The 27105-nt window shown below is 59.5% G+C and overlaps 1 protein-coding gene across 1 annotated transcript; it reads left to right on the top strand.

Moving 5' to 3' along the window:
* Positions 1–559: 559 nt before the first annotated feature.
* LOC132321215 (E3 ubiquitin-protein ligase BRE1B-like) lies at positions 560–11333 on the top strand (the record flags this gene model as incomplete). The annotated part of the gene is made up of 9 exons (XM_059834777.1): positions 560–681; positions 1161–1663; positions 1842–1959; positions 3466–3613; positions 5396–5613; positions 6416–6541; positions 7085–7225; positions 9231–9332; positions 11157–11333. Coding segments are annotated over 9 exons (1655 nt in total), but the record flags the coding sequence as incomplete, so codon positions are not given.
* Between the last annotated feature and the right edge of the window lie 15772 nt (positions 11334–27105).

The following is a 27105-nucleotide window of genomic DNA, read 5'->3' as shown; positions in this document are numbered from 1 at the left end:
GGAGGGGGGGCCCTGGAGGGAGGGGGCGCTCTGGGATGGTCCTCCATGGCAGGGGGGGCGCTCTGGGATGGTCCTCCATGGTGGCGGGGGGTGCTCTGGGATGGTCCTCCGTGGCGGAGGGGGGCGCTCTGGGATGGTCCTCCGTGGCGGAGGGGGGCGCTCTGGGATGGTCCTCCATGGCGGGGGGGGGGGGCGCTCTGGGATGGTCCTCCAACATCTCTATGGTGGGTGCTCTGGGATGGTCCTCCATGGCAGGGGTGGCGCTCTGGGATGGTCCTCCATGGTGGGGGGGCGCTCTGGGATGGTCCTCCATGGGGGGGGGGGGGGCGCTCTGGGATGGTCCTCCCAAAGCTCTATTGGGGGGGGGGGGCGCTCTCTAGGACAGTCCTCCCCCCCCTCCATGGTGCCCCCCCCCAACTCTCCGGTGCCAACACCGCAGACCGCTCTGCTCCCTCTTCCCCCGGTCTCTATGACCCTGCGTGACGCTGGAGGGGGGGGGGGGGTGGCTGTACAAGGGTGCCCCCCCCGACCCCCAGGTGTCCCCCCCCCATATCCGCAGGGCCCATCAACCGGGAGATGCGGCACCTGATCAGCAGCCTGCAGAACCACAACCACCAGCTGAAGGGCGACGTCCAGCGCTACAAGCGGAAGCTGCGGGAGGTGCAGGCCGAGATCAACAAGGTGGGCGGGGCCCGCGGGGGGGCGGGGCTTCTGGGGGTGGGGCCCTTTGAAGGGGTGGGGCGGCGCCCCACCGCATGGCTCAGTGAGGATTGGGTGGCGTAGCCCCTTTAAGAGGGGGGGGGGTGTGTCCCGTTGGGGTGTGTGGCGCCTTTAAGGGGGCGGGGTTATGGTGAGGGAGGCGGGGCCAGCCCGCCTTGGGTGGGGCGGGTGTGCAGAGTGGCGATTGGCTGTTGCCCCTTTAAGAGGGCGGGGTGAGGCCTAGAGGCGGGATTGGGCGCTTGTTGCCACCGAGGGGGCGGGGCCACGCAGGTGGGGCGGGTCTTAAAAGGGCTGGGGCAGCGATGGCTGGGTGGGCCCCACCGAGGGGGCGGGGCTTGGGCTCGCCCCTTTTAAGGGGGTGGAGCCCCATGAGGGCGGGGCGCAGAGGCACGCCCCTCTTAAAACGGGGGGGGCTGCTAACCCCGCCCTCCCTCCACTAGCTCCGCCTCCAAGCCAGCGGCGCCCCGCCCCCCTCAAGGCAGCGCTCCGCCCCCTCACGCCCCCCACCCACCGCCGCTGCCCCCGCCCCCAGAGGAGACCACGCCTACCGGGGGAGCCCCGGGGCCCCGCCCCCCGTCAAGGGAGGAAGAGGGCGTGGCCCCGCCAGGCCCCCGCCCCCCCGGAGCCCAAGCGGGGAGGCGGCCCTCACCCCCGCCCCACCGGAGGCGCCCCCTCCGCGGCGACCGCCGGAGGAAGAGGAGCTGCCCACCCTCCCGCCGCCCCCCCGCGGTTCCCGCCGCCGGCGCCCCCCCCCGGCGCAGCCCCCTCCGCTCCGGGGTAAAGGAACCCCCCCACGGTTCCCCCCCGTCCCCCCCGGAGCTTCCCGGGGGGTTCCGGATCGGGAACGGGAACGGCTGCGGGAGCGGGAGCGCCCCAAAGGTCCCCCGGAGGAAGGCAAGAAGAAGGATTCGGAGGTCCTCAAGCAGCTGCGGGGGGAGCTCAAGTGAGGGGGGGGTCCGGTTGTGGGGGGCGGTGAGGGGGGTTTGGGGGGGTCTGGGGGGTTATTGGGGGTGGGGGGGGGCTGTTAAAGGGGGGCTGGGGGGTTGTGCGGGCGGCGGGAGGGAAATGAGATGTAAATGAGATGTAAACGAGCTGGAAATGAGGTGGAAAGATGGCGGCAGGAAGGCGCAGGAGAGCCAGAAGGAGATGAAGCTGCTGCTGGACATGTACAAGTCGGCCCCCAAGGAGCAGCGGGACAAGGTGCAGCTGATGGCGGCCGAGAGGAAGAGCAAGGCGGAGGTCAGGGCCGCTGAGGCGCGCGTCCCCTCACGCCGTTCCCTCACGCCGTTCCCTCGTCTCGTTCCCTCACGCCGTTCCCTCGTCTCGTTCCCCTCACGCCGTTCCCTTATCTTGTTACCGCATGTCGTTACCTCATGCCATGACCTCACACCGTTCCCTTCTCTCGTTACCTCACGCCATGATCTCACACCATTCCCTTCCCTCGTTACCGCATCTCGTTACCTCACGCTGTTCCCTCACCTCGTTACCTCACCTCGTTACCTCACGCCATGACCTCACGCTGTTCTCTCACCTCGTTACCGTATCTCGTTACCTCACACTGTTCCCTTACCTCGTTCCCTCACGCTCGTTACCTCACGCCACGACCTCACGCCATTCCCTTCCCTCGTTACCGCATCTCGTTACCTCGCGCCATGACCTCACGCTGTTCCTTTACCTCATTACCGCATCTCATTACCTCACGCTGTTCCCTCATCTCGTTACCGCATCTCGTTATCTCATGCCATGACCTCACACCATTCCCTTCCCCTCATTACCGCATCTCGTTATCTCACACTGTTCCCTTACCTCGTTACCTCACCTCGTTACCTCACGCCATGATCTTGCGCTGTTCCCTCACGCCGTTCCCTCACCCCATTGCCTCCTGCCGTTACCTCATCCACGTTACCTCAGCTCGTTACGTCGCGTCGTTATCTCACGCCATGATCTCACGCCGTTTCCTCACAGCGTTGCCTCACCTCGTTACCTTATGCCATTATGTCACCTCGTTCCCTCGTCTCGTTCCCTCACGTCGTTCCCTCACGTCGTTCCCTCACGTCGTTCCCTCACCTCGTTCCCTCACGTCGTTCCCCTCACCTCGTTCCCTCACGTCATTCCCTCACCTCGTTCCCTCACGTCATTCCCTCATGTCATTCCTCATATCGTTCCCTCATGTTATTCCCTCATATCGTTCCCTCATCTCATTCTCTCGCACCGTTCCCTCGCGCCGTTCCCTCATGTCATTCCCTCGCGCCGTTCCCTCATGTCATTCCCTCGCGCTCCGTTCCCTCATGTCATTCCCTCATTGTCTCGTCTCGTTCCCTCACGTTCCGTTCCCTCACGTCGTTCCCTCACGTCGTTCCCTCACGTCGTTCCCTCACCTCGTTCCCCTCACCTCGTTCCCTCACGTCGTTCCCTCACGTCGTTCCCTCACGTCGTTTCTCACGTCGTTTCCTCACCTCGTTCCCTCACGTCGTTCCCTCACGTCGTTTTCCTCACCTCGTTCCCTCACGCCGTTCCCTCTCATCTCGTTCCCTCATCTCATTCCCTCATGTCGTTCCCTCGCGCCGTTCCCTCATGTCATGCCCTCATTGTCTCGTCTCGTTCCCCTCGCCTCGTTCCCTCGCCTCGTTCCCTCCTTCCACCGGCTATGGGGGTTGGGGGGGACGGGGGGGGCCGTGGCGGCAGCGTGACGTCACGTACCAGGCGCGGTGAGGTCACGGTCCGCCCCCTCCCCGCCGGCGGCAGGCGGAGGAGCTGCGGGGACGGGCGCGGGAGCTGGAGGGAGCGGGGAGCGGCGGGAGAGCAAGAAGCTGGCGGTACGAGGAGGCCCTGCGGCGCCTGCGCCACGCCGAGGAGCAGATCGAGCACCTCCAGCGCAAGCTGGCCGCCACAAGCAGGTGGGCGGGGCCTCCGGGGGGCGGGGCCTCCGGGGGGTGGGGCCTGGGGGGCGGGGCTTTGCACGGGGGCGGGGCTTCACCTGGGGAAAGGAGGCTGCAGGGGAAGGAGGGAGGGGAGAGGAGGAGGGGGCGTGGTCTTGAGGGAGGGGGCGTGGTCTTGAGGGAGGGGGCGGGGCCGGGTGGGAGGGGTGGGGCCTGGGGGGCGGGGGCTTCACCTGGGGAAAGGAGGCTGCAGGGGAAGGAGGGAGGAGGGGGCGTGGCTTTAAGGCCGGGGGCGGGGCCTTAAGGTAGGGGGCGTGCCCTTAGGGATGGGAGGGGCGGGGCCTCGGAGGGCTTAGCCCAAGGAAAGGAGGGAGATGAGGGTGGGGGTGTGGCCTTAGGGGAGGGGGTGTGGGAGGGGAGGGGCCTCGGGGGGGCGGGGCTTCGCCTGGGGAAATGAGACTGCAGGGGAAGGAGGGAGGAGGGGGCGTGGTCTTAGGGGAGGGGGCGTGGTCTTAGGGGAGGGGGTGTGGGAGGGGCGGGGCCTCGGGGGCGGGGCTTTGCCTGGGGAAATGAGACTGCAGGGGAAGGAGGGAGGAGGGGGGCGTGGTCTTAGGGGAGGGGGCGTGGTCTTAGGGGAGGGGGTGTGGGAGGGGCGGGGCCTCGGGGGGGCGGGGTCACCCGGGGAAAGGGGGCTGCAGGGGAAGGAGGGAGTTGAGGGAGGAGGGGGCGTGGCCTTAGGGGAGGGGGAGTGGCCGGGGTGGAAGGGGCGGGGCCTCGGGGGGCTTAGCCCGAAGAAAGGAGGGAGATGAGGGAGGGGGTGTGGCCTTAAGGGAAGGCGTGGCCTTAGGGGAGGGGGTGTGGCCGGGGTGGGGGGCGGGACTCGGGGGAGCGGGGCTTCACCCGGGGAAAGGAGGGAGGTGAGGGTGGGGGCGTGGCTTTAAGGGAGGGGGCGTGGCCTTGGGCCTATGTGGTGGCCGGTTAGCAGGGAGGGGGTGTGGCCTAGGGATTGGGGGTGTGGCTGGGGTGGGAGGGGCGGGGCCTCGGGGTGGCAGGGCCTTGGTGGGCGTGGAGGGGGCAGGGCCTAAGGGATGGGCAGGGCCTTTGGGGTGGGGGGGGTCATATGAAAGGGGCGGGGCTTCGGGGGGTGTGGCTTGTGGGGGTGATGTTATGGGAAGGGGTGTGGTCTGATGGGGCAGTAGGCGTGGCCTGTGGCATTGGGGGCGTGGCCTGTGGCATCGGGGGGCGTGGTTTTCCCCCAGGGCAAGCCTATGGGGGCGTGGCTTGGTCCTGGAGGGCGTGGCTTGGTCCTGGAGGGCGTGGCCTGGTTCCGAGGGGCATGGCCTCTAAGGGAGGAGTCAGTGGGAGACGTGGGGGTTAGGGGATGGGGGGTGGGCGGGGCTCACGGCGGCGGGGGGGGGCAGTGTGATGTCATAGGCGTGTCTGATGAGGTCATAGATAGAGGCTGTGACATCATCAGCGTGTTTTTATCGGTCGGTAAAAGACGGGGAGAGGAAACGTCGGCACCAGGGGCGGGGGAGCAGCGTTTAGGGTTGCTGGGCGGTCCTTCTGACATCACAGGCGGGCCGCGTGACATCATCAGCGCCTCCTACGCCGCGGCTCGCGATGCCGCAAGGGCTCTCCGCCTCCGCACCGGCGGGCGGGATGCGCCCTTGTGGCGGGGCGAGGCTCACGAGGTCACCGGCGCGCCGCCGCCGCCCGGCTTCAGGGCGGGGCAGGGAGGGGGTCTTGGGGCGTGGCCCTGACGGCGGCCATGTTGCGGCCCCACCCCGGGGCGGGGCAGGAGGAGGAGGCGCTGCTGTCGGAGATGGACGTGACGGGTCAGGCCTTCGAGGACATGCAGGAGCAGAACCTGCGGCTGCTGCAGCAGCTGCGGGAGAAGGACGACGCCAACTTCAAGCTGATGTCGGAGAGGATTAAGGCCAACCAGATCCACAAGCTGCTGCGGGAGGAGAAGGACGAGTTGGCCGAGCAGGTCCTCGCCCTCAAGGCTCAGGTGGGAGCCGGGGGGATTTGGGGGGACCCCCATTTTTGGGGGGACCCCGGTGGTTGGGGGGCTGGAGGGACGCAGGTGGGCAGGAGAAGGTTGAGGTGGTGCAGAAGGTTCTCACCATTAAGGTTTAGGTGGGACCCAGATGTCTTGGGGGGCACCCAGGTGTCTGGGGAGGTCCAGGAGGATTTGGGGGGACCCCGATTTTTGGGGGGACCCCAGTGGTTGGGGGGCTGGAGGGACATAGGTGGGCAGGAGAAGGTTGAGGTGGTGGAGAAGGTTCTCACCATCAAGACCCAGGTGGGACCCACACATCTCGGGGGGCACCCAGGTGTCCAGGGAGGTCCAGGGAGACCCAGATGTCCAGCAGGGATTTGGGGGGACCCCGATTTTTGGGGGGACCCCGGTGGTTGGGGGGCTGGAGGCACCTAGGTGGTCAGGAGAAGGTTGAGGTGGTGGAGAAGGTTCTCACCATCAAGACCCAGGTGGGACCCAGGTGTCTTGGGGGGCACCCAGGTGTCTGGGGAGGTCCAGGGGAACCCAGATGTCCAGGGGGGATTTGGGGGGACCCCGATTTCTGGGGGGACCCCGGTGGTTGTGGGGCTGGAGGGACGCCGGTGGGCAGGAGAAGGTTGAGGTGGTGGAGAAGGTTCTCACCATCAAGACCCAGGTGGGACCCAGATGTCTGGGGGGCGACCCCAGCATCTGGGGGGGGGACGCAGGTGTTTTGGGGGTACCCCAGCATCTTGGGGGGACCCGTGGACGTGGGGGGGGGCACCCAAGCGTCCGTGGTGGGTGTCATCCCCAGGTGGACGCCCAGTTGCTGGTGGTGCAGAAGCTGGAGGAGAAGGAGCGGGGGCTGCAGAGCAGTCTGGCGGCGGTGGAGAAGGAGTTGGCCCTGCGCTCCCAAGCTCTGGAGCTCAACAAGAGGAAGGTGGGAAAGGGGGGGCACCCAGGTGTTCGGGGGGGCACCCAGGCATCCGGGTGGGATCCAGGCATCTGGGGGCACCCAGGGGTCCAGGTGATGACACCCTTGGACCTCTCCATGAGGACCCAGGTGTCCAGGAACCTTCTCCTGGTCGCACCTTGGAGCCACATCTCAATGGCTTGATGGTGGCGGGGGGCACCCAGGTGTCTAGGGGGGCACCCAGGGGTCCAGGGGGGCACCCAGGTATCCGGGTGGGACCCAGGTGTCTGGGGGCAGCCAGGGGTCCGGGCGATGACACCCTTGGAGCTCGCCGTGGGGACCCAGGTGTCCAGGAACCTTCTCCTGGTCCCACCTTGGAGCCACATCTCAAGGGCTTGAGGGTGGCGGGGAGCACCCGGGGTTCCGGGAGGGAGGAAACGGGGTGACCCCGGTGTCGGGGTGATGTGGGGGGACCCTGCTAATGGGGGTGTTGGGATTTGGGGAGCGGGAGATGAGTGGGGGGGACACCCCATTCCCCGAGGAAGGGGACCCATGCGTCCGGCCATGCAGGCGGTGGAAGCGGCGCAGCTGGCGGAGGACCTGCGGGCGCAGGGGGAGCACGTCCAGGCGCGGCTGCGGGAGCTGCAGGCTTGCGCCGCCGAGAACCGGGCCGCCAAGGACAAGGAGTCCCTCAGCCTCAAACGGGCCCAGGTAGGGGGGGCCCCTATAGCATCCATAGGGGGACGCAGGGTGGGGGCACTGGGGGGGTCCTTATGGGGCTGTGTGGGGTGCTATGGGGGCTCTGTAGGGTGCTATGTGGGCTGTAGGGTGCCCCCCGGGGCTGTTTGGGGAGTCCACGGGACTCTATAGGGTGCCTACAGCACCCTGTAGAGTCCGGAGAACAGCACCCTATAGAGTCCGGAGAACAGCACCCTATAGAGTCCAGAGAACTCTATAGGGTGCCTACACCGCCCTATAGAGTCCGGAGAACTCTATAGGGTGCCTACACCGCCCTATAGAGTCCGGAGAACTGTATAGGGTGCCTACACCGCCCTATAGAGTCCGGAGAACTCTATAGGGTGCCTACACCACTGTATAGAGTCCGGAGAACTGTATAGGGTGCCTACACTGCCCTATAGAGTCCGGAGAACTCTATAGGGTGCCTACACCGCCCTATAGAGTCCGGAGAACTCTATAGGGTGCCTACACCGCCCTATAGAGTCCGGAGAACTCTATAGGGTGCCTACACTGCCCTATAGAGTCCGGAGAACTGTATAGGGTGCCTACACTGCCCTATAGAGTCCGGAGAACTCTATAGGGTGCCTACACCGCCCTATAGAGTCCGGAGAACTCTATAGGGTGCCTACACCGCCGTATAGAGTCCGGAGAACTGTATAGGGTGCGTACAGCACCCTATAGAGTCCGGAGAACTGTATAGGGTGCCTACACCACTGTATAGAGTCCGGAGAACTGTATAGGGTGCCTACACTGCCCTATAGAGTCCGGAGAACTCTATAGGGTGCCTACACCACCCTGTACAGTCCAGAGAACTGTATAGGGTGCCTACACCGCCCTATAGAGTCCGGAGAACTCTATAGGGTGCCTACACCACCACGTACAGTCCAGAGAACTCTATAGGGTGTCTATACTGCCCTATAGAGTCCAGAGAACTCTATAGGGTGCCTACACCACCACGTACAGTCCAGAGAACTCTATAGGGTGCCTACACCTCCCTATAGAGTCCGGAGAACTCTATAGGGTGTCTACACCACCCTGTAGAGTCCAGAGAACTCTATAGGGTGCCTACAGCACCCTGTGAGCTCTATAGGGACCTGGGGGGGCGGTCTATGGGTGCGTAAGGAATGAGTAGCGATTCTTTATGGGGTTCTGTGGGGGTTGTGTGGGTTTTGGGGGGCCCCGTGGGGCTGTTTGGGGGCCCGGGAGAACTCCATAGGAGCCTCGAGGCACCCTATGGATTCTATAGAGGGCCTGGGGGGAAATACGGGGGCTATGGGGTGGCTGGGGGGTCCTTATGGGGCTCTGTGGGGGTGCGCTGTGGACTCTGAGGAGCCCTGTGGGGTGGTTCAGGGACTCGGGGGACTCTGTAGGACCCCTATGGGCTCTATAGGGTGCCTGGGGGTGGCTATAGGGTGGCTGGGGCCAGCTATAGGGTGGCTGGGGGTTCCTTATGGGGCTCTACACCGGCTCTGGGGGGCTTTGTGGGAAGGTTCGGGGACTGTGTGGGACTCTATAGGGTCCCTATGGCACCCTATGGGTTCTATAGGGTTTGGGGGGGGAAGATACAGCTGGTGTGGGGTGTTAGGGAACCATATAGGGTGGGGGGGGTTCTATAGGAACGTTATAGGGTTCTATAGAAGATGTAGAAGGTTTTGTGATATCTTATAGGAGATCTATGGGGACTTAAAGACGCTTTGGGTGTCTCTATAGGGGGTCTGTGGGGTTGTTAGAGGCTTTGTTGGGCCCTATAGAGGGTCTGTGGGGATCTATAGGGGATCTGCAGAGATCTATAGGGGATTTGTTGCTCCTGTAGAGGCTCTATAGGGGCTCTGTGGTTCCCTACAGGGGGTCTGTGGGGACCTATAGGTGTGTGGGGACCTATAGGTGTGCAGGGACCTGTAGGGGGTCTATGGGGACCTATAAGGGGTCTACGGGGACCCACGGTGCCGCCGTGGGTCATCGCCCCCCATCCCCGCAGGAGGAGCTGTCGCGGCTGCGGCGGAAGCTGGAGAAGCAGCGGAAGGTGGAGGTCTACGCCGACGCCGACCAGATCCTCCAGGAGGAGATCAAGGAGTATCGGGTGCGGTGGGGGTTGGGGGGGGCACCCATGGGTGCCGGGGAGGGGGTGGGTGGGGTTGGGGGGGCACTCCCGCCTTCTCCCAGGGCTCCCGGCGGCTGGGCGAGGTGGCTGGAGGACCTTGGAGGACCCATGGGTGGGCGCTGGAGGACTTTGGGTGGGGTTGGAGGTCTCTGGATGGGTGCTGGAGGTCTCTGGATGGGTGCTGGAGGTCTCTGGGTGGGTTTGGAGAACCTTGGGTGGGTGTTGGAGGACCCTTTGGTGGGGCTGGAGGACCCATGGGTGGGTTCTGAAGGATTTTGGGTGGGGTTGGAGGTCTCTGGGTGGGGTTGGAGGTCTCTGGATGGGTGCTGGAGGACCTTGCGGTGAGGCTGGAGGACTTTGGGTGGGGTTGGAGGACCCATGGGTGGGTGCTGGAGGTCTTTGGATAGGGGCTGGAGGACCCATGGGTGGGTGCTGAAGGATTTTGGGTGGGCTTGGAGGTCTCTGGGTGGGCTTGGAGGACCTTGGGTGGGTGCTGGAGGACCTTGGGTGGGTGCTGGAGGACTTTGGGTGGGGTTGGAGGTCTCTGGGTGGGTTTGGAGGACCTTGGGTGGGTGTTGGAGGACCCTTGGGTGGGGCTAGAGGACCCATGGGTGGGTGCTGAAGGTCTCTGGGTGGGTTTGGAGAACCTTGGGTGGGTGCTGGAGGACCCATGGGTGGGTGCTGGAGGACCTTGGGTGGGGCTGGAGGACCCATGGGTGGGTGCTGGTGGACTCTGAGTGGGGCTGGAGGACCTTGGGTGGGGTTGGAGGACCCATGGGTGGGTGCTGGAGGACCCATGGGTGGGTGCTGGAGGACCTTGGGTGGGTGCTGGAGGACTTTGGGTGGGGTTGGAGGTCTCCGGGTGGGTTTGGAGGACCTTGGGTGTGTGTTGGAGGACCCTTGGGTGGGGCTAGAGGACCCATGGGTGGGTGCTGAAGGTCTCTGGGTGGGCTTGGAGAACCTTGGGTGGGGCTGGAGGACCCATGGGTGGGTGCTGAAGGATTTTGGGTGGGGTTGGAGGTCTCTGGGTGGGGTTGGAGGTCTCTGGGTGGGCTTGGAGGACCTTGGGTGGGTGCTGGAGGACCTTGGGTGGGGCTGGAGGACCCATAGGTGGGTGCTGGAGGACCCATGGGTGGGGCTGGAGGACCTTGGGTGGGGCTGGAGGACCCATAGATGGGTGCTGGAGGACCTTGGGTGGGGCTGGAGGACCTTGGGTAGCTTGGAGGACCTTGGGTGGGTGCTGGAGGACCTCGGCTGGGGCCGGAGCACCCATGGGTGCTGCAGGTCACACCCCGGGGCCGTCAGCCATCTTGTCCCGCCCTCCCCACCACCTCCCGTAGGGTTGGAGGACCTGGGGCTGGGCTCGGAGGACCTCAGCACGGGCTTGGAAGAACGTGGGGTTGGGTCCGGAGCACCCATGGGTGCCAGGAGACGGCCGGTAGGGTGTCACCACGGGGCTGACGGCCATCTTGTCCCGCCCTCCCCACCACCTCCCGTAGGGTTGGAGGACCTGGGGCTGGGCTCGGAGGACCTCAGCACGGGCTTGGAAGAACATGGGGTTGGGTCCGGAGCACCCATGGGTGCCAGGAGACGTCCGGTAGGGTGTCACCACGGGGCTGACGGCCATCTTGTCCCGCCCTCCCCACCACCTCCCGTAGGGTTGGAGGACCTGGGGCTGGGCTCGGAGGACCTCAGCACGGGCTTGGAAGAACATGGGGTTGGGTCCGGAGCACCCATGGGTGCCAGGAGACGTCCGGTAGGGTGTCACCGCGGGGCTGACGGCCATCTTGTCCCCGCCCCCAGGCCCGCCTGACCTGCCCGTGCTGCAACGCCCGCAAGAAGGACGCCATCCTCACCAAGTGCTTCCACGTCTTCTGCTTCGAGTGCGTCAAGAGCCGCTACGACACGCGCCAGCGCAAGTGCCCCAAGTGCAACGCCGCCTTCGGCGCCCACAACTTCCACCGCGTCTACATCAGCTGAGCAACCGCGACACCCGCGGGTGCTCTCCCCAACCGGCTGCGGGAGCTCCCTGTCCGACCACAGGGCCGCGGAGGTGGGTCAACGCCACCTTGGAGGACCGTGTTTTTCCTCGTGTCTCTGTTTGTTGAACCCCATGTTGGTCCTCAGCCACCCATGGGTGCCCTGTGAGACTTATGGGTGCCCCATCGCAACACACAGCACCCATGGGTGCCCCATGGCCAACCACAGGTCTTGGAGGTGGGTCAACGCCACCTTGGAGGACCGTGGTTTTCCTCGTGTCTGTGTTAGTTGAACCCCATGTTGGTCCTCAGCCACCCATGGGTGCCCTGTGAGACTTATGGGTGCCCCATCGCAACACACAGCACCCATGGGTGCCCCATGGCCAACCACAGGTCTTGGAGGTGGGTCAAGGCCAACCTTGGAGGACCGTGGTTTTCCCCATGTCTGTGTTTGCTGAACCCCATGTTGGTCCTCGGCCACCCGTGGGTGCCCCGTGAGACTTATGGGTGCCCCATTGTGACCCACAGCCCCCATGGGTGCCCCATGGCCAACCACAGGTCTTGGAGGTGGGTCAAGGCCAACCTTGGAGAACCGTGGTTTTCTCCGTGTCTGTGTTAGTTGAACCCCATGTTGGTCCTCAGCCACCCATGGGTGCCGCGTGAGACCCATGGGTGCCCTATGAGACGTATGGGTGCCCCATCGCGACCCACAGCCCCCATGGGTGCCCCATGGCCAACCATGGGCCTTGGAGTTGGGTCAAGGCCACCTTGGAGGACCGTGGTTTTCCTTATGTCTGTGTTAGTTGAACCCCATGTTGGTCCTCAGCCACCCATGGGTGCTGCGTGAGACCTATGGGTGCCCCATCGCGACCCACAGCACCCATGGGTGCCCCATGGCCAACCACAGGTCTTGGAGGTGGGTCAAGGCCACCTTGGAGGACTGTGGTTTTCCCCATGTCTGTGTTTGTTGAACCCCACCGTGGTCCTCAGCCACGGTGAGGCAGGCGGCATCAGGGCTGTCCTGTGGCGCTCTGGCGCTAGAGACCAGCAGCTGCTCCAGCCACCTTGGGCCAGACCGGATCCGACACCGCTCACGGTTAAAGCGTCGGGCGCAAAAACCATACAGCCGGCCTGGAAGACGCTGCTGACTGGTCACGCACCAGCTCCAAGTGCTGGCCCCCATCCCCCAGCACAATAAAGTTGGCTGCTCATCTCATCTGACCTGGAAGATCCCACGCTCATTTGTCAGTCATCCTCCTCTGCCTTTCTTGAGGGGCAGCGTTAGGGGACGGGACTGGGGGGTTGTCTTCTCCCCTGCGGTTGGCAGCACCTTCCCCAGACCTGCCTCCCTACGGCTGGCCTTGGCCAGCTGCCCACCACCTTGGCCACGTGCTTCAGGCCTTGCTGGCCCCAGGAAGCTGCTGCTCAGTGCCGCTCCGCAGCAGCGCTTTTTCCCTGGTGCGATGTTCACACACACCCCCTGAGCCCCGTCTGCACCCGCAGTCTCTGCCCCTTCCCCATTACCCTGAGACAGCTCTTCCCCTCCTCCGGGCGCAGCTCCGCCATTCCCCCAGGCACTCCCTGCCCCGGGGAGGGCAGCCTTGCCCAGGATGCCCTGACTGGGCCCCAGTGCCCTGGCAAGTCCCAGGGAGCCGTGGTAGCGCAGCTGGGCTGGTGGTGAGGCTGCTGTCGGACATGGGCCACCCCGGGCTCCCTGCTGCAGCCGCCATTCCCTGTCTTGGACAAGTTGGGGGGGCCCAGCCCGGGGGCTGCCCCTGCTGCCATGGCGTGGCCTCAGCCCACCAGGCTCAGGCGGCTGCGCCCCGCTGGGGCTGGGCAGTGCTGCCAGTTTTGGAGGGAGCTGCCTGATCTGCAGAAAGGTGCCCGGTTTGGGGCTGTTTCTGCATTTGGCAGCTCTTTCTGGACTTGGGGGACCCTTCACAGGTTTAAGGTGTGCTCCTGGGCTCAGGGGTGTTTGTGGGTTTGGAGGTTGCAAACAGCTTTTGGGGTGTGTGTCTGGGTCTGGTGGGTGCTGCCAATTTGAGGGGAAACCTCAGGGTTTGGGGGTGTTGCCGTGTCAGGTGCATGCTGGAGGTTTCGGGGGTGCTGCCGGGTGTGGGGTGCACCTGGCTTTAGGGTTTCTTCCTGGATTTGGGCAATGCTACCAGGTCTAAGGGTTATTTCGGGTTTGGGGGTGCCAGTGGGTGGAAAGCTGTTGAAAGCAGCACCTGCTCTGGTGGAAACAAGCCCTGCCCCTGCAGCAGTGCCAGCAGTGCATCTCAAAAGGTGCTGGGCACCGGTGTGGTCACACTGCGCTCCCTGGTTGCTTCTGTCAGCAGCTCGGGCACCCGGCTGGCCACCCGTGAGAGGAGCTGGGGTGCCACCCTCAGATGTTTCTAACTTGCCCCATGTGAGGTGAAATCGTGTCTCAGTACTACATGATCGTACACACCGTGCTGTCTGCTCTGCCTCGGTAGTAAATGATGTGTTTCTGTTTGGAGTTCAATTGCCTTATTCCTTCTTTTGAACCTCTGATGTCGGTCACTCAGGGCCATTGATGGAGGCTGATGTTTGCATTGTGCTGCTGTTTTGCTCGGCCGTGCTGCAGGAGGGGATCCAGGCAGCACTGCTCCACTGCTAGCTGCCGGGGTAGCCGCAGAGGAAAGAGGATTTAAAAAATCCCTTCCCAAGTCCAGCTGAAAGTCAAGAGGTTTTCTGCCAGTGGAGCTGCCGTGGCACTCACATCACTTGGCAAGGTCTCTAAATTTTCTTGGGTTGACCTTAGTGTCTGCTCTGTATGAGATTGTTGGCAAACATTGCATTTGCACAGCCTGTGCTCCTGTTGAATCGTCTTGTTGCTTTTTGTCACAAAGTGGTTTGTCAGACAACTGCCTTGTGAACAAAGCTTCCAGTGGTGGTTCGCTGTCTGGATATTCCAATACAGGAGAGGGATGTAAGTTGACATTTTTAAGCTGGATGGAAACAGCAACTTGACTTTATTAAATGTCTTGGCACATCTCCAATCAGCTCTGACAGCAGCCTCTGCCTTCTAGTGATACTGGGTAAGATCACGAATCGTTAGTCTCCTGCTAGGTTTTACCTGCAAACACTTCTGTGTACTTCTTCCTGCACCTGCTTTTGTCCCTGTAAAACCACCAGCTGGCCTCTGGGTCTTTTGCTTTGTAGTCAATGATCTTCTTCTGCAGTTCAGTTCATCTGCATTTCTCTCTTATCTCTCACTCCCTCCCTCTTTTGGATAGCTGAATAGTCTAATAACCTGTTAAAGAGAAGATCAACCAGGTGCCTCTTCCTGTACTAAAGAACACAGTGTAGGAGGGAAAGGCAGAGGTGTCTCATGAGGAGACATGCAAAAACGCAAGGTGACGGGCAGTTTCAGCCGTGCTTGGCGGCAGTGGTTGCTGTAGCCCTGCAAAGGTGAGTTTCTGGCTTGGTTCTGCCCGTGCCTTTGGTTGGTGTGGGGTCTGTGGGGCTGCCTGGAGTGTGGCTTCATGCCCTGCCTGCTAGGCTGATTTGTCTGCTTTGGGAAGATTTTGAGCTGTTGGATAGGTGGGACTGAGAGCAGGGAAGGCATCTGGCTTTGGGCTCTTGTGTGATTTCGTTAGTGCAAGGACGCTGACTACTTTTTGGGTTATCCCTGTTGTTCAGTCCAGGTACATCAGCTTCCGAGAAAGGGAGAAGTCTAACGGCAGCATCCTCCCCAGCAAGTTTTGTTCTAGGCATCTGTCTGTCTGATGTCCACTGAAAATAGCTCTTGGCCCTCTCTGCTCTTGGCGAGCTAGGGTTGTGCTGGGGGCAGGCAAAGTGGGGCACGTTACTTTGCCATGAGCTCTCCTGTCAGCGTGCCTGGCGTTTTGGTTTTCAGTATTTCTAATTCCTTTGCCTGGTGATTAATGACTGGAAAGCATGGAAGTTTGCTGGAATGGTCTCCCTCTCCTTCTTCCCGTCCACCCTTCTCCCTGAACTCAGCTCTTTGGTAGAGAGCCCCGTAGCAGTCAAATAGGCCTTGAAAACAACATTTGCCATATGAGAGCAACTTTTAAGGTATGGTATCTGGTCTTTCGAGGCCTAAGTTCCTCCCAGGGGAGCCCGCTGCAGACATCTCTCTCTCTCTCGATCACGCTCTCAGCAGCAGGACGGAGCAGTGACTTTCCCCCCTTTGCCCCCCTGGGGCAGCTGTCCCAAGCGCCTGACAGGCAAACTGCCCAGCCTGTGTGCGGCAGCGGCGTGTCGAGCAGCGCCGGGCTGAGGGGCAGCCGAGGCGGGAGAGCGACCCTGCGCTCAGCAGGATCAGGCCGCTCTCTCCTCTGCCGCCATGAGCAGCGCTGGCAGGACGAGCCTCCCCTGCCCGGCCTCTGGCTCGGCTGCACCCGGCAGCCAGGAAGGCTGGGAAGAGGGAAATGGGTTTGAGCTGCCCTTACCACGGGTGTCCTCAAACAGTGGGAACTGGTTTAGGCTGGGGAGCGGGGCCCCCCCGCTGCCCCCGGCCCGTCCCTCACACCTTTCTCCTCAGGCTGCTCAGCCTCTGCCCCCTCCAGCCCCACCCCAGGTGGCTGTGACTGACAGGCCACCTCAGCTCTGCTGATTGGCTCAGCCGTGGCCAATGGCGTGGCTGTTGCTGGGCGGGCAGGGGCAGCCTGGGCCTCTCCTCACAGAGCCGCCCTGTGCCCCCTCACAGGCGAGCAGGGCCTGACCTGGGCAAGGTTGATGTCATTTGTTGCCAAGTAAAAAGGGAGCAGGAGAGCAGCAACAAAAGCAAAGGAAACCAGCTTCCCCCAGCCCCGCTCTTCCCAGGCTCAGCCTCACTCCTCCCTTCCCGACTCCTCGGCCCCTTGTCCCCCCCGAGCGACGCAGGGCGACGGGGAAGGGGGCTGCGGGTGGCCCACAGCGCCTCATCTCTGCTGCCCCTTCCTCCTCGCGCTCCTCCCCGGCCCCCTTGGGCCCCACGGGCCACAGCTCCGCCCAGAGAACCTGCTGCCTCCTGGGCTCCTCTGCGGGGGCTGCAGCTCCTGCCAGGAGCCTGCTCCGGCCTGGGCTCTCCATGGGCTGCAGCCTCCTGGTGGAGCTGGCGATGGCCGCCCGAGGGTGACAGCGTTGGTGGCTGGATCCCCTTCCAGGCGTCCGTTTCACAGAATCACAGGCTACGGGAAGGTGGCCGGGAGGTGACCTGGAGGGTGAAGTCACCTGGTGCAAGCCCCTGCTCAAGCAGGGCCACCTGCAGGCGGTTGTCCCTGACCATGTCCAGAGGGCTGTGGAACATCTCCAAGGACGGAGACTCCGCAAGCTCCCTGGGCAGCCTGGGCTGGTGCTCGTCACCCACACAGCACCCTTTGCACTTCCCCTTGCCAAACTGCGTGAGGTCCCTGTCAGCCCATCTCTCCAGCCTGCCCAGGCCCCTCGGGATGGCCGCACGACCCCCCGGCCTAAGCGCCGCTCCTCCCAGCCTGGTGTCATCTGCCAACTTGCAGAGGGTGCACTCTGCCCCATCAACCCCACATGAAGGAAGATGTTAAACAGGATCGGACCCAGTATGGGGCCCTGGGAGGCACCGCTACTCACTAGTCTCACACTAGTCAACATGGGTCCACAGAGGGAAAGTCCTGTTTAACTAATTTGAGCTCCTTCTATGATAAGGTTGTCTGCCTAGTGGATGAAGGGAATCACAGAATCACTAAGGTTGGAAAAGACCTGTAAGATCATCAAGTCCAACCATAAAACAAACAAACAAACAAACAAACAAACAAAAAACAAAAAAAACCCCACCACTACACACACACCCACAAAGAGAAAAAACAAAACCACCCACAAACCACAAAACACCCACAACCCACACCAAAACAACCCACCCACACCACACAGCACCATGCCCATCAAGCCACAGCCCACAATGCCACATCCACACGCTCCTTGAACACCTCCAGAGAGGGTGACTCTACCACCTCCCTGGGCAGCCTGTTCCAATGTTTCACTACTCTCTCAGTACAGAACTTTTTCCTAATATCCAGCCTGAACCGCCCCTGGTGCAACTTGAGGCCATTTCCTCTAGTCCTGTCACTAGTCACTTGGGAGAAGAGGCCAACACCCACCTCTCTGCAACCCCCTTTCAGGAAACCATAGAGAGTGATAAGGTCTCCCCTCATCCTCCTCTTCTCCAGACTGAACAACCCCAGTTCCCTCAGCCGCTCCTCATAAGACTTGTGCTCCAGACCCCTCACCAGCTTCGTCGCCCTTCTCTGGACACGCTCCAGCACCTCAATGTCCTTCTTGGAGTGAGGGGCCCAAAACTGAACACAGGATTCGAGGTGCGGCCTCACCAGAGCCGAGTACAGGGGCACGATCACCTCCCTACTCCTGCTGGCCACACTATTTCTGATACAGGCCAGGATGCCGTTGGCCTTCTTGGCCACCTGGGCACACTGCTGGCTCCTCTTCAGCCGGCTGTCAATCAACACCCCCAGGTCCTTTTCTGCGGGGGAGCTTTCCAGCCACTCGTCCCCAAGCCTGTAGCGTTGCCTGGGGTTGTTGTGGCCAAAGTGTAGAACCCGGCACTTGGCCTTATTGAACCTCATACAATTGGCCACGGCCCTTCGATCCAGCCTGTCCAGATCCCTCTGCAGAGCCTTCTGACCCTCGAGCAGATCAACACTCCCTCCCAACTTGGTGTCGTCTGCAAACTTGCTGAGGGTGCACTCTATCCCCTCATCCAGGTCATCAATAAAGCCATTAAACAAGACCGGTCCCAAAACTGAGCCCTGGGGGACTCCGCTTGTGACCGGCCGCCAGCTGGATTTCACCCCATTCACTACAACTCCCTGGGCTCAGCCATCCAGCCAGTTTTTAACCCAGCGAAGAGTGCACCTGTCTAAACCACGAGTCGCCAGCTTCTCCAGGAGAATACTGTGGGGAACAGTGTCAAAGGCTTTGCTGAAGTCCAGGTAGACAACACCAACAGCCTTCCCCTCATCCACTAGGCGGGTCACCTGGTCATAGAAGGAGATCAGGTTGGTCAAGCAGGACCTGCCCTTCATGAACCCGTGCTGGCTTGGCCTGATCCCTTGGTTATCCTGCACGTGTCCCGTGAGCGCCCTCAAGATGAGCCTCTCCATAACCTTCCCCGGCACCAAGGTCAGGCTGACAGGCCTGTAGTTCCCCGGATCCTCCTTCCGGCCCTTCTTGTAGATGGGTGTCACATTGGCAATCTTCCAGTCGTCCGGGACCATTTCTTTACCAAGAGGGTGTTCAAACACTGGAACAGGCTTCCCAGAGAGGTGGTCGATGCCCCAAGCCTGTCAGTGTTTAAGAGGCATTTGGACTGTGCCCCTAATAACGTGCTCTGACTTTTGGTCAGCCCTGAACTGGCCAGGCTGATGGACTAGATGATCGTGTAGGTCCCTTCCAAACGAACTATTCTGTTCTGTTCTGGTTTATCCTATGCTCTGCTATGCTCTGCTATGCTACTCAATGAGTCAGAAAAAGTCACAGTTCTGTGAGAAGGAACGGACCTACAGCTCTTCTGGGCAGTGCCCATTTGGGCCGCAGCACCTCAGCTGTGGCAGCAGGGAGGAGGACAGCCTTCTCCCAGGGAAACCTGAGCAGTCAGCGCTTCGCTGTTCTGTACTGCATGTGCAGGGTGGTCTTCACGCTTGTGCTGTGCTGCACAGATCCCTTGGCCACAGGACAACCTCAGCAGCTCTTTGCCACAGAGGAGCTGCAGGCAGGTCCCACTCTGTACTGGCCATTATGCCTCCTGCCTGGCTTTGCCTGTACCTAAGAGTGCAGCAAGAAGTTCTCAGGAGAACGGTGTTTCTGTTTGACCATAGAAATGATAAATAGTGGTGTTTCCTTGTAAGAAAATCCTATGGTAGCTTGAATGACGAAACCAGGAGACTCTTCTATGGATGGGGTCTGCATGGTGTGCTGTGTGTGGGTCGGAAGCCCATTCAGTGCTACTCCACCTGGGGTTCCCACCATCTAGAGTGACATAACATTAGCTATATGATTCTCCCCTTATAGTGTTAGCGCTAATGAACAGCATTTTAAATGATATGTCACAGAGCCTGGGTGCCTTTCTTACTGGGATCATAACAGACCAGCACCTCCTGGGGAGAACCTCTCTCAGCACCCTTGAGTACACCCCCTCTGGTCCCATGGACTGGTAAGGGTGTAGTTTGCTCAAGGAACGCCTGGCTTGGTCCCCATCCACCGCTGGTTTTTCCTGTCCTGAGTCCTGCCTCAAAGCACAAAGGTCTGGGAGACCTCCCTGGTGGTAACTGAGGCAAAGAGGTCACAGACTGTCTCAGACCTACCTACACCTACTCTTAATAAATTCAGCAGTGCCCCCCACAGTGCCTCTGTTTCTTCTTTAGCTGTTCCTGAAGTACCAAAAGCTCATCTTTGTGCCTTTGAATTCCCTTTCAAGTTTCAACTGAGTTTTGATATGAACCGTTGCTGTGCTTGGAGGATGTCATCCTTGAAGACAACATGTATCGAGGCACACTGTGAAAATGATTGGCGTGTTCCTTGACTGTATCATCAAGGGAGTGAGTAAAGACCCCAGTGTGATGTGCTTTGTGTTCACGCAATGCCTGCAGCTAGTGGGCAGAGAAGGGACAGGCCTTGCCTCTCTGATGGCATCTGATGGCCGATGTCTCTGATGGCATCAGTGTATGGCACACAGGCACCAAATCACACTCTCTGCGATGCCGTCTGGGATGTCTGTCACACACTCCCCCTGAATGGGAGTTGCTTTCCTGTAGGTCCTGTGCTGTCCCTGCCAGCCCTGGCATCTCATGTAGCTCTGTGGGCCTGGATTTGAACGTGAAATCGAGTAGATACCCTGAATTCTGTTAGGCGATGTGGGGATGAACATGAGGCAGCTGCCAACATCTCCACGTCAGTGGAGATCCAGTTAATACAGCAGAAGGAGAAGAGACTGAGCTCTCCCAATGGCACATGACTCGAATCATTCAGATAAGTAACTCTATCAACTGCCCTGAACGTAATGACTAGGGACAGTTTTAAGGTCCAAAACTGATTTCAGAGCCCAAATTTCCTTTTTCAGGGCTAAAAGCCTCATTTTTAGGATCCAACCCCTCATTTGATGGTCCAAATGCTCATTTTAAAGCCCAAAGCCTCCTTGTTAAGGTCCAAACCCTCATCTTGCGATCCAAAGTTTCATTTTTAGGGCCCAAACCCACATTTTTATGGCCCAAACCCACATTTTTAGGGCCCAAACCCTCACTTTTAGGGATTAAAGCCCCATTGTAGGGTCCAAAGCCTCTTTTTAGGCTTTAAAGCCTCATTTTTATAGTCCTGAGGCTGCATTTGAGTTTGCAAAGTCTCCTGTTAGAGTCCAAAGCCTCATTTTCAGGATCCAAAGCGGCATTTTTAGGATCCAGCCAGTCGTTTTTAAGGTCTAAGCTGCATCTTGAGTGCCTGAACCGTCATTTTTAGGGTCCAAACCCCTCTTTTAGGTATCACAGCCTCATTTTTTGAGTACTAAGCTTGGATTCTAAGGTTGAAAGCCTCATTTTTATGGTCCAAGCCCTCATTTTTATGGTCGGCAAGTCCCATGCCCAGCTCCCTGCCTGCTGGCACCACAGGCATCCACATCCCTCTGTTACCCAGTATGAAGTTCAGCCCAAAACTGGTGAACTCCTGGGTTTGCTGCCGTTACCACCCGGACAATTGTGCTGCTGCCCTCTACTTATTGCTATGGTCTTATTCAGCAATAAATGGTCGACCCATGAAGCTGTCCATGGGGAGTCTCTCATCGCACCCCCAACACGTACCCTGGTGGGGCCACCTCAAGCCCTTGCAGGAGGATCTGGGCCATAGGGTTGGAGGAAGGGGCGGTGGTTTCAGTTCCTCCAGGGGCTGGAGGTCGCTGGGCCAGTCCTGCAACAGGCGGCTGGCTGAGTTGGACAGCCATGGGAGCCAGGGTGGGGGCGGGCAGGCCAGGCGGGTGTCCGGGCTGGCAGGGGCCAGTTCCGCAGTGCTCCCTGGCAGGCAGGCTGGATTTCCAGGCACAGGCGGTGGCTGCTGGCATCGGGTCTGGCTCTCAGGGGTGCTGGGGCAGGCAGGATGGCTGTCGGGACGTGTGGGGCAGCTGCTGGTGTTGGGCCGGGTTCACGAAGCTGCTGAGAGGCGCCTGCGGAGAGAAGAGGCTGCTGAAGCCCCGCTGTGGCTGCAGTGCCGGGTGGGTGCAAGGGTGTGGGGCAGTGCTGGGTGCACCACAGGGTTCGGGCAGCTGGCTGCACATGGGAGCTGTAGGCATGGAGAACTTTGTGCAGAAAACAGGGCACCCCACACCAAAGCTGGGCACGGCACTGCAGGGCCAGGAGAGCCTCCTGTTCTCCTTTCTCCGCGTGCCTGGCAGAGACCAGCGCTCGGCTCCCCTGCCCGTCCCTGACCAGACAAGGGGACAGCCTCGGCTCTCTGTTTGCTGGGGTGCTCTCCGTCCTCTCTTCAGAATACATATCCAAAGATATACGTACCCCTGCACAGACAAAACCCTTGCCTTTGCTGAGAACATGCACGCGGGCAGTGTTGGGGTACAGATGGGACAGACTGACTCTCTTTCTCCAAAGCAAGGCCGATAGCTGGGAAGGTTCCTCAGCACGGTCCGAGTTGCTGGGACACCTTGGCCGAGGTGAAGTTCTGGGATTTACGGCTTCACCTAACAGGGTGATTTGTGCTGGTAGGTTCACTGGTAGGGAGATGTCAGTCTTGCAGTTTTCACTTTCCATGGCCTTGTCATCCCTTGGTGTTCTTACTTTCTGACCTTGCTCTGCCTACGTCTGTTGCTGGGTCTGCTCTTGTCGAAGCAGGGTCACTTGTAACCAACACTTGCAACAGTAAGAAGGGGTTTCAGGACAGAATGCCCATGAATTGAGAGGCCAGTTAAAACATCTGACAGCAGAAATCTGGCCAATAACTGACTCGGCACTCCAGAATACCCTACCTCTAAATGCTTCATGGCTAATAGCAGCCGTCTCATACAGAAGTTTGGCAAAAGAACTCCCAACAACTCACCGTTTTCTCTTCCTCCACAGGCAGATCACACAATACAATACTATGTGTCATGGCTTTGCTCCACCTTCTTGGCCACCCTTCACATTTGCGCACAATTTCTTTTGCGCTCGCCCACCTTCACTCTCCGAGGCTTGCTAGTGCTGCTGCATGGAGGCTCGCTCTGACCCTTTGGGACAAGTTGTCCCACTGAACAGAAGTCATGAGGCCAGATGGAGAGCACGTGGGGGAGTGCAGCTCTTTGACCAATCGTCCCTTTGAGCGACATGGACAAAACCCATCCCTGCATCAGGGAGTGCCACCCCCAGCTCTCCCTCCCCAGCCCAGCACCCACACCCCGAGAGGACGAAGTCAGGCCCTCCCAGGAGACACCTGAACCTCGCTCTCCCGCTTTGCCTTTTCTCCAGTATGGGCACTGCTTGCATGCCTCCAGTTTTCAGGACTTGTCTCCCACTTATGGCCCCCTGCAAGACTGCTCAGTACCTGGATTCTTTTGAAAAAAATCATCTCTGCTGGCGTGGTGGGCTTCCCCGCGGTTGGACTGCACTGCCAAGAATCAGAGAAAGGTAAAGCCTCAGCATGGCTCAGGCACAGAGGATGCAGAAGGAGAGCGCAGGTTCCCTCTAAGCCCGTGCCCGATCCATCAGCGAATCCCTTTGGACCTCAGTTCACGGGAGGGATCCCCCTCTGTTGTGCCTGGGGCCTCTATGGCCTTGTTCCCAAAATGGCAGAGTCCTGAAATTCCTGTGAATGGGGTGCGGTGGGAGGTGAGCATTTCACTGCATCCACAGAGGGTTACCAGCATCTCTCTGGCACGCCGCTGGCAATAGCCTGCACACCCCAGAGATGACAGTCATCCTCAGAGAGCCGCTCCTGGCTTCTTTCAGAACTCTTGCTCTGTACTAATAGTTTGGCTGCTGACACCATGTGCAGTAGCGGGCACCATAGGAAGAGCCTGCAGACACCCAGTGACTTTGGTTTATGAAAGTGGATGCCCGAGGGACAGCAATTACCTGGCATGCCTGTTGATTGCATTGTCCCTGGTTTGTCATCGGAGACTGGCACTGCGTGACTGCCTCCTTCCTGAAGCGCCTCCTTCTGCACAGTCTCACGGTCCACCTCTTTAGAAAGAAAGAGGGTCATTTTAATTAGAGGCAACCATTCCTCATCAGGAACACGGTATCTTCAGGAGGCAAAATACACTAATAATGCTTAGAAACAAAGCCTGGGCATTTGGGGGTGCACCTCGTCACTAGGCCAAACAATGCGTCATTCCCAGAGAAACATTTAAGAGCTGGACACTTTCCAGTTTCCCAGTAGACAGCAACCTGCTGAAAGACTAGGAGATTGCAGGTCATCTTCTTGTTTGCATTCCACGTAGTGCATTTTTGGCAAACTGCATGATGATGGTAAATTACTTCCTTCAGAGAGGACAGGAAGATGCCGCAGCCAATTCAGCTGGGGAAAGAGCACTTCCCATCATGCCCACCCCATCACACGGTAAGGGTAACAGACACACCTAGTGGACTGAACCCCAAGCTCTTGCGTGGTGGGCTTCCCCGCGGATGGACAGCACTGCCAAGAATCAGAGAAGTTTGATGGAAGTCTGCGTGTCCCCCCAGTATGGGCAAGGGCGCCCTCGGCTACCTGCCCCACCCTGTGACATGGCCACCGCCTCACGGGGGTGGGTCTAAAGTGCCGAGGCCAGGGCTGAGCCCTTGGCACCCGAGTTGGGGGGGCGGCTGCTCTTGCACCCGTATGGGGCTGCAGTGCTGGCACAGGTCGCCCAGAGAGGCTGCGGAGTCTCCTTGGAGGCAGGCCCATCCCGGCTGGATAGGGGTCAACTGCATGGGGATGTGGACAGCACTAAGAGTGGGGACTAGGATGTACCGAGCAAGGGGCTGGGGACCTTGAAAAGTTTGGGGTCTGGGGACACTGCAAGCGTGTGACAGGGGTGGCAGCAAGCACAGAGAGGGGGACCTCACTGAGTGTGGAGTTGGTGGCAGCGCTGAGCATGTGTACTGGTTTTGGATGGGACAGAGTTAACTTTCTTCATAGTAGCTTGTATGGTGCTATGTTTTGGATTTGTGACCAAAACAGTGTTGGAAACCCACCGATGCTTTCGCTATGGCTGAACAGAGCGTGCACAGTGTCAAGGCCTCTTCTGCTTCTCACACAGCCCCACCAGCGAGTAGGCTGGGGGTGCACAAGAAGCAGGGAGGGGACACAGCTGGGACAGCTGACCCCATATGACCAAATGGATATCCCAGACCTTATGACGATGGGCTCACAATAAAATTGTGGGGGATGGGCAGGTTCCAGAGCTGCCATTGGCATGCTAGGCATCGCTCGGCTGGTGGCGAGGAATTGTGTTTGGTTTGCATCACTTGTTTTTCTTTGTTTTGTTCTGGGTTGTGGTTTGGTTTATTTTCCTCTTATGAAAGTGTCTTTACCTCAACCCATGAGTTTTTGCACTTTTACCCTTCAGATTCTCTCCCAAGAGAGAACTGCGTACATTTAGATGCAAGCCCCCTGTGCAAGTGCGCTTAGTGCATATTTATTACGTGAGTTTGCACAATTATGTTGGAAATGTGCTGCTTTCAGCTGGTTTGGTATTGTTTCTTTAGCAGCAAACTCACTTGTACAGCTGAGGTCATTGTCGGTCAAGCTCTCTTGTGCAGGTGCTTGTGATGTCATACAGCTCTTGCCAGGCATCTCCAGGAGCATTTTGTTTTCTTCTGGAGACAAGTGTATTGCCAAACAGCCACCCCAGACTCTTCTCATTAGCCACCCAAAGAGCATTGATTATGTTGGGGGAAGGTCCATGCCCTGTTGCAGCCCTGGCACTTCTCCCAGGCAGCTCCGGAATGTTTTGACCTCCCCTGGAGACAGCTGAATTTGGCAGGTAGCACGCCCAGACTCCTCCAAGGAAGGCAACTGAGGAATATGGTCAATGTTTGAGGCAGGTCCATGCCCTGCACCTTTCTGGGACTCTAACGAGGCAGATTTGGACTGTTTTGGCCTTTGCTGGCTATAGCCCACACCGCCGGTAGAAGCTCCAGACCTCTCCTAGGCAGCTACATGAAAAGTTTTTTCAATGTTTGTCTGTCAAGTTACCTCAGTCGGTGATGGTGTCACTTGCTGTATCCGCTGTTGTGTGGGCATTTGCATGTGCGCTGGATCTGTGACTGTTCTTCTCTCCTTAATTGTATGTGCAATTGTACCTGTGTCCGGAATGATATCTATTTTGTGCCTGCATCTGCAATTCTATCGGCAATTCCACGTGAATCTGTGTCTGTAATTGCATTGGTCTGTGTGATGGTACCGGTACCTGTATTTCTGCGGGTGCCAGTACCTGTGCCTCTACTGGTATCTGTAGCTGTACCTGTCACTGTACCTGAAACTGTACCTGCATCGCCAATGGTCTGAGTGTCCTGCAATGCTTCGTGTACGTGCACGTGTGTTTGGTTTGTGTGTGTGTATGTGTAATTCTCCCTCTAGCTGAAACAGTGTCAGCAAGGGTATCTCTAGTGGTATCTGTGCCGCTAACGGTCTCGGTGTTGGTGTGACTGTCTGTAACGGTGTTGCTGCCTCTGTACTGGTATCGGGATCTGTGGTAGCAGTGGTAGTGGCATCTGCACTGGTATTGCTGTCTGCTTCGGTATGCGTAATGCTATCGATAGCTGCCATGGCCTCTGTATATGCCATGGCACCTGCAGTGGTTTCTTCAGCTGCAGCGGTACCTGCACCCCGCAGTGCTATTTCTCTGAAGGTTCTACCAGCCTATTTACACAACTTGCAGGGCAATATTGGGTAGGTGGAGAAAGGGCATTCGAGGATTTAGCCCCATCCTGAGCTGAAAAGTGTATTCTAGGTGCATTACTACCATCCAGACAGGGGCCCTGCTGAAGTCCCAGGGAGCAGCCCCAGACTCTCCACACGTAGCTAGATGGTGGGTTTTGTCCATGTTAGGGGCAGGTCCATGCCTGTCATCTCCTCAGAACCTTTCCCAGTAATGTCCCTGATCCTTTTGGCCTCTTGTGGACAGAGCTGAAGGGCCAGGAAGCTGCCCCAGACTTCTCCAGGGTCGCTACTTGAGGAGTTGTGTCCATGGAGGCAGGTCCATGCCTGGAAGCTCCCTGGGACTCCCCCCAAAGTGCTCCAGAATATTTTGGCCTCCCCTGGAGACAGCTGAAGTCCCATGTAGCAGCCCCAGTTTCCCCAAGGTAGCTACCCGAGGAATTTTGTACACTTTTGAGACAGTTCCATGTCTGGTGCTCTCCAGGGCTCCTCCCAGGCATCTCCGGGAGTATCTCTTTTCATCTGGAGAGAGCTGAAATCACGGGTAGAAGCCCCAGACTCCTCCAAAGTGGCTGCTTGAGAAATTTTCTGTATGGTGAAGGTCGGCCCATGCCCAGTAGCTCCCTGGACTCCTCCCTGCATCTCAGAGAGTCTTTTGGCCTCCTCTGGAGACAGCTGATACCCACGGGAGCAGCCACAGAGCCAACCCACCGGGCAGTTTTTCCTGGCAGTCCTTCTCCTCTGGAGGAGGTTCCTCCCCTGCTAGCCCCAGAACAGCTGCAGCTGCCTCCTTAGTTTGCTTTTCTTTGAAGTTTTCGTGTATTTTGCTTTTTTGCTGTTCTTTTGTACTCTTGGGTTTCCCTCCTGTTCTTTTATTTGTTAAGGGAACGGAGCGCCAGCTCGTCTTCCTCCCAGGACTGGCT

This window comes from Gavia stellata, unplaced genomic scaffold (genome assembly GCF_030936135.1).
Source record: "Gavia stellata isolate bGavSte3 unplaced genomic scaffold, bGavSte3.hap2 HAP2_SCAFFOLD_185, whole genome shotgun sequence".
NCBI lineage: Eukaryota > Metazoa > Chordata > Aves > Gaviiformes > Gaviidae > Gavia > Gavia stellata.
This window is presented reverse-complemented; position numbering and strand designations above follow the sequence as displayed.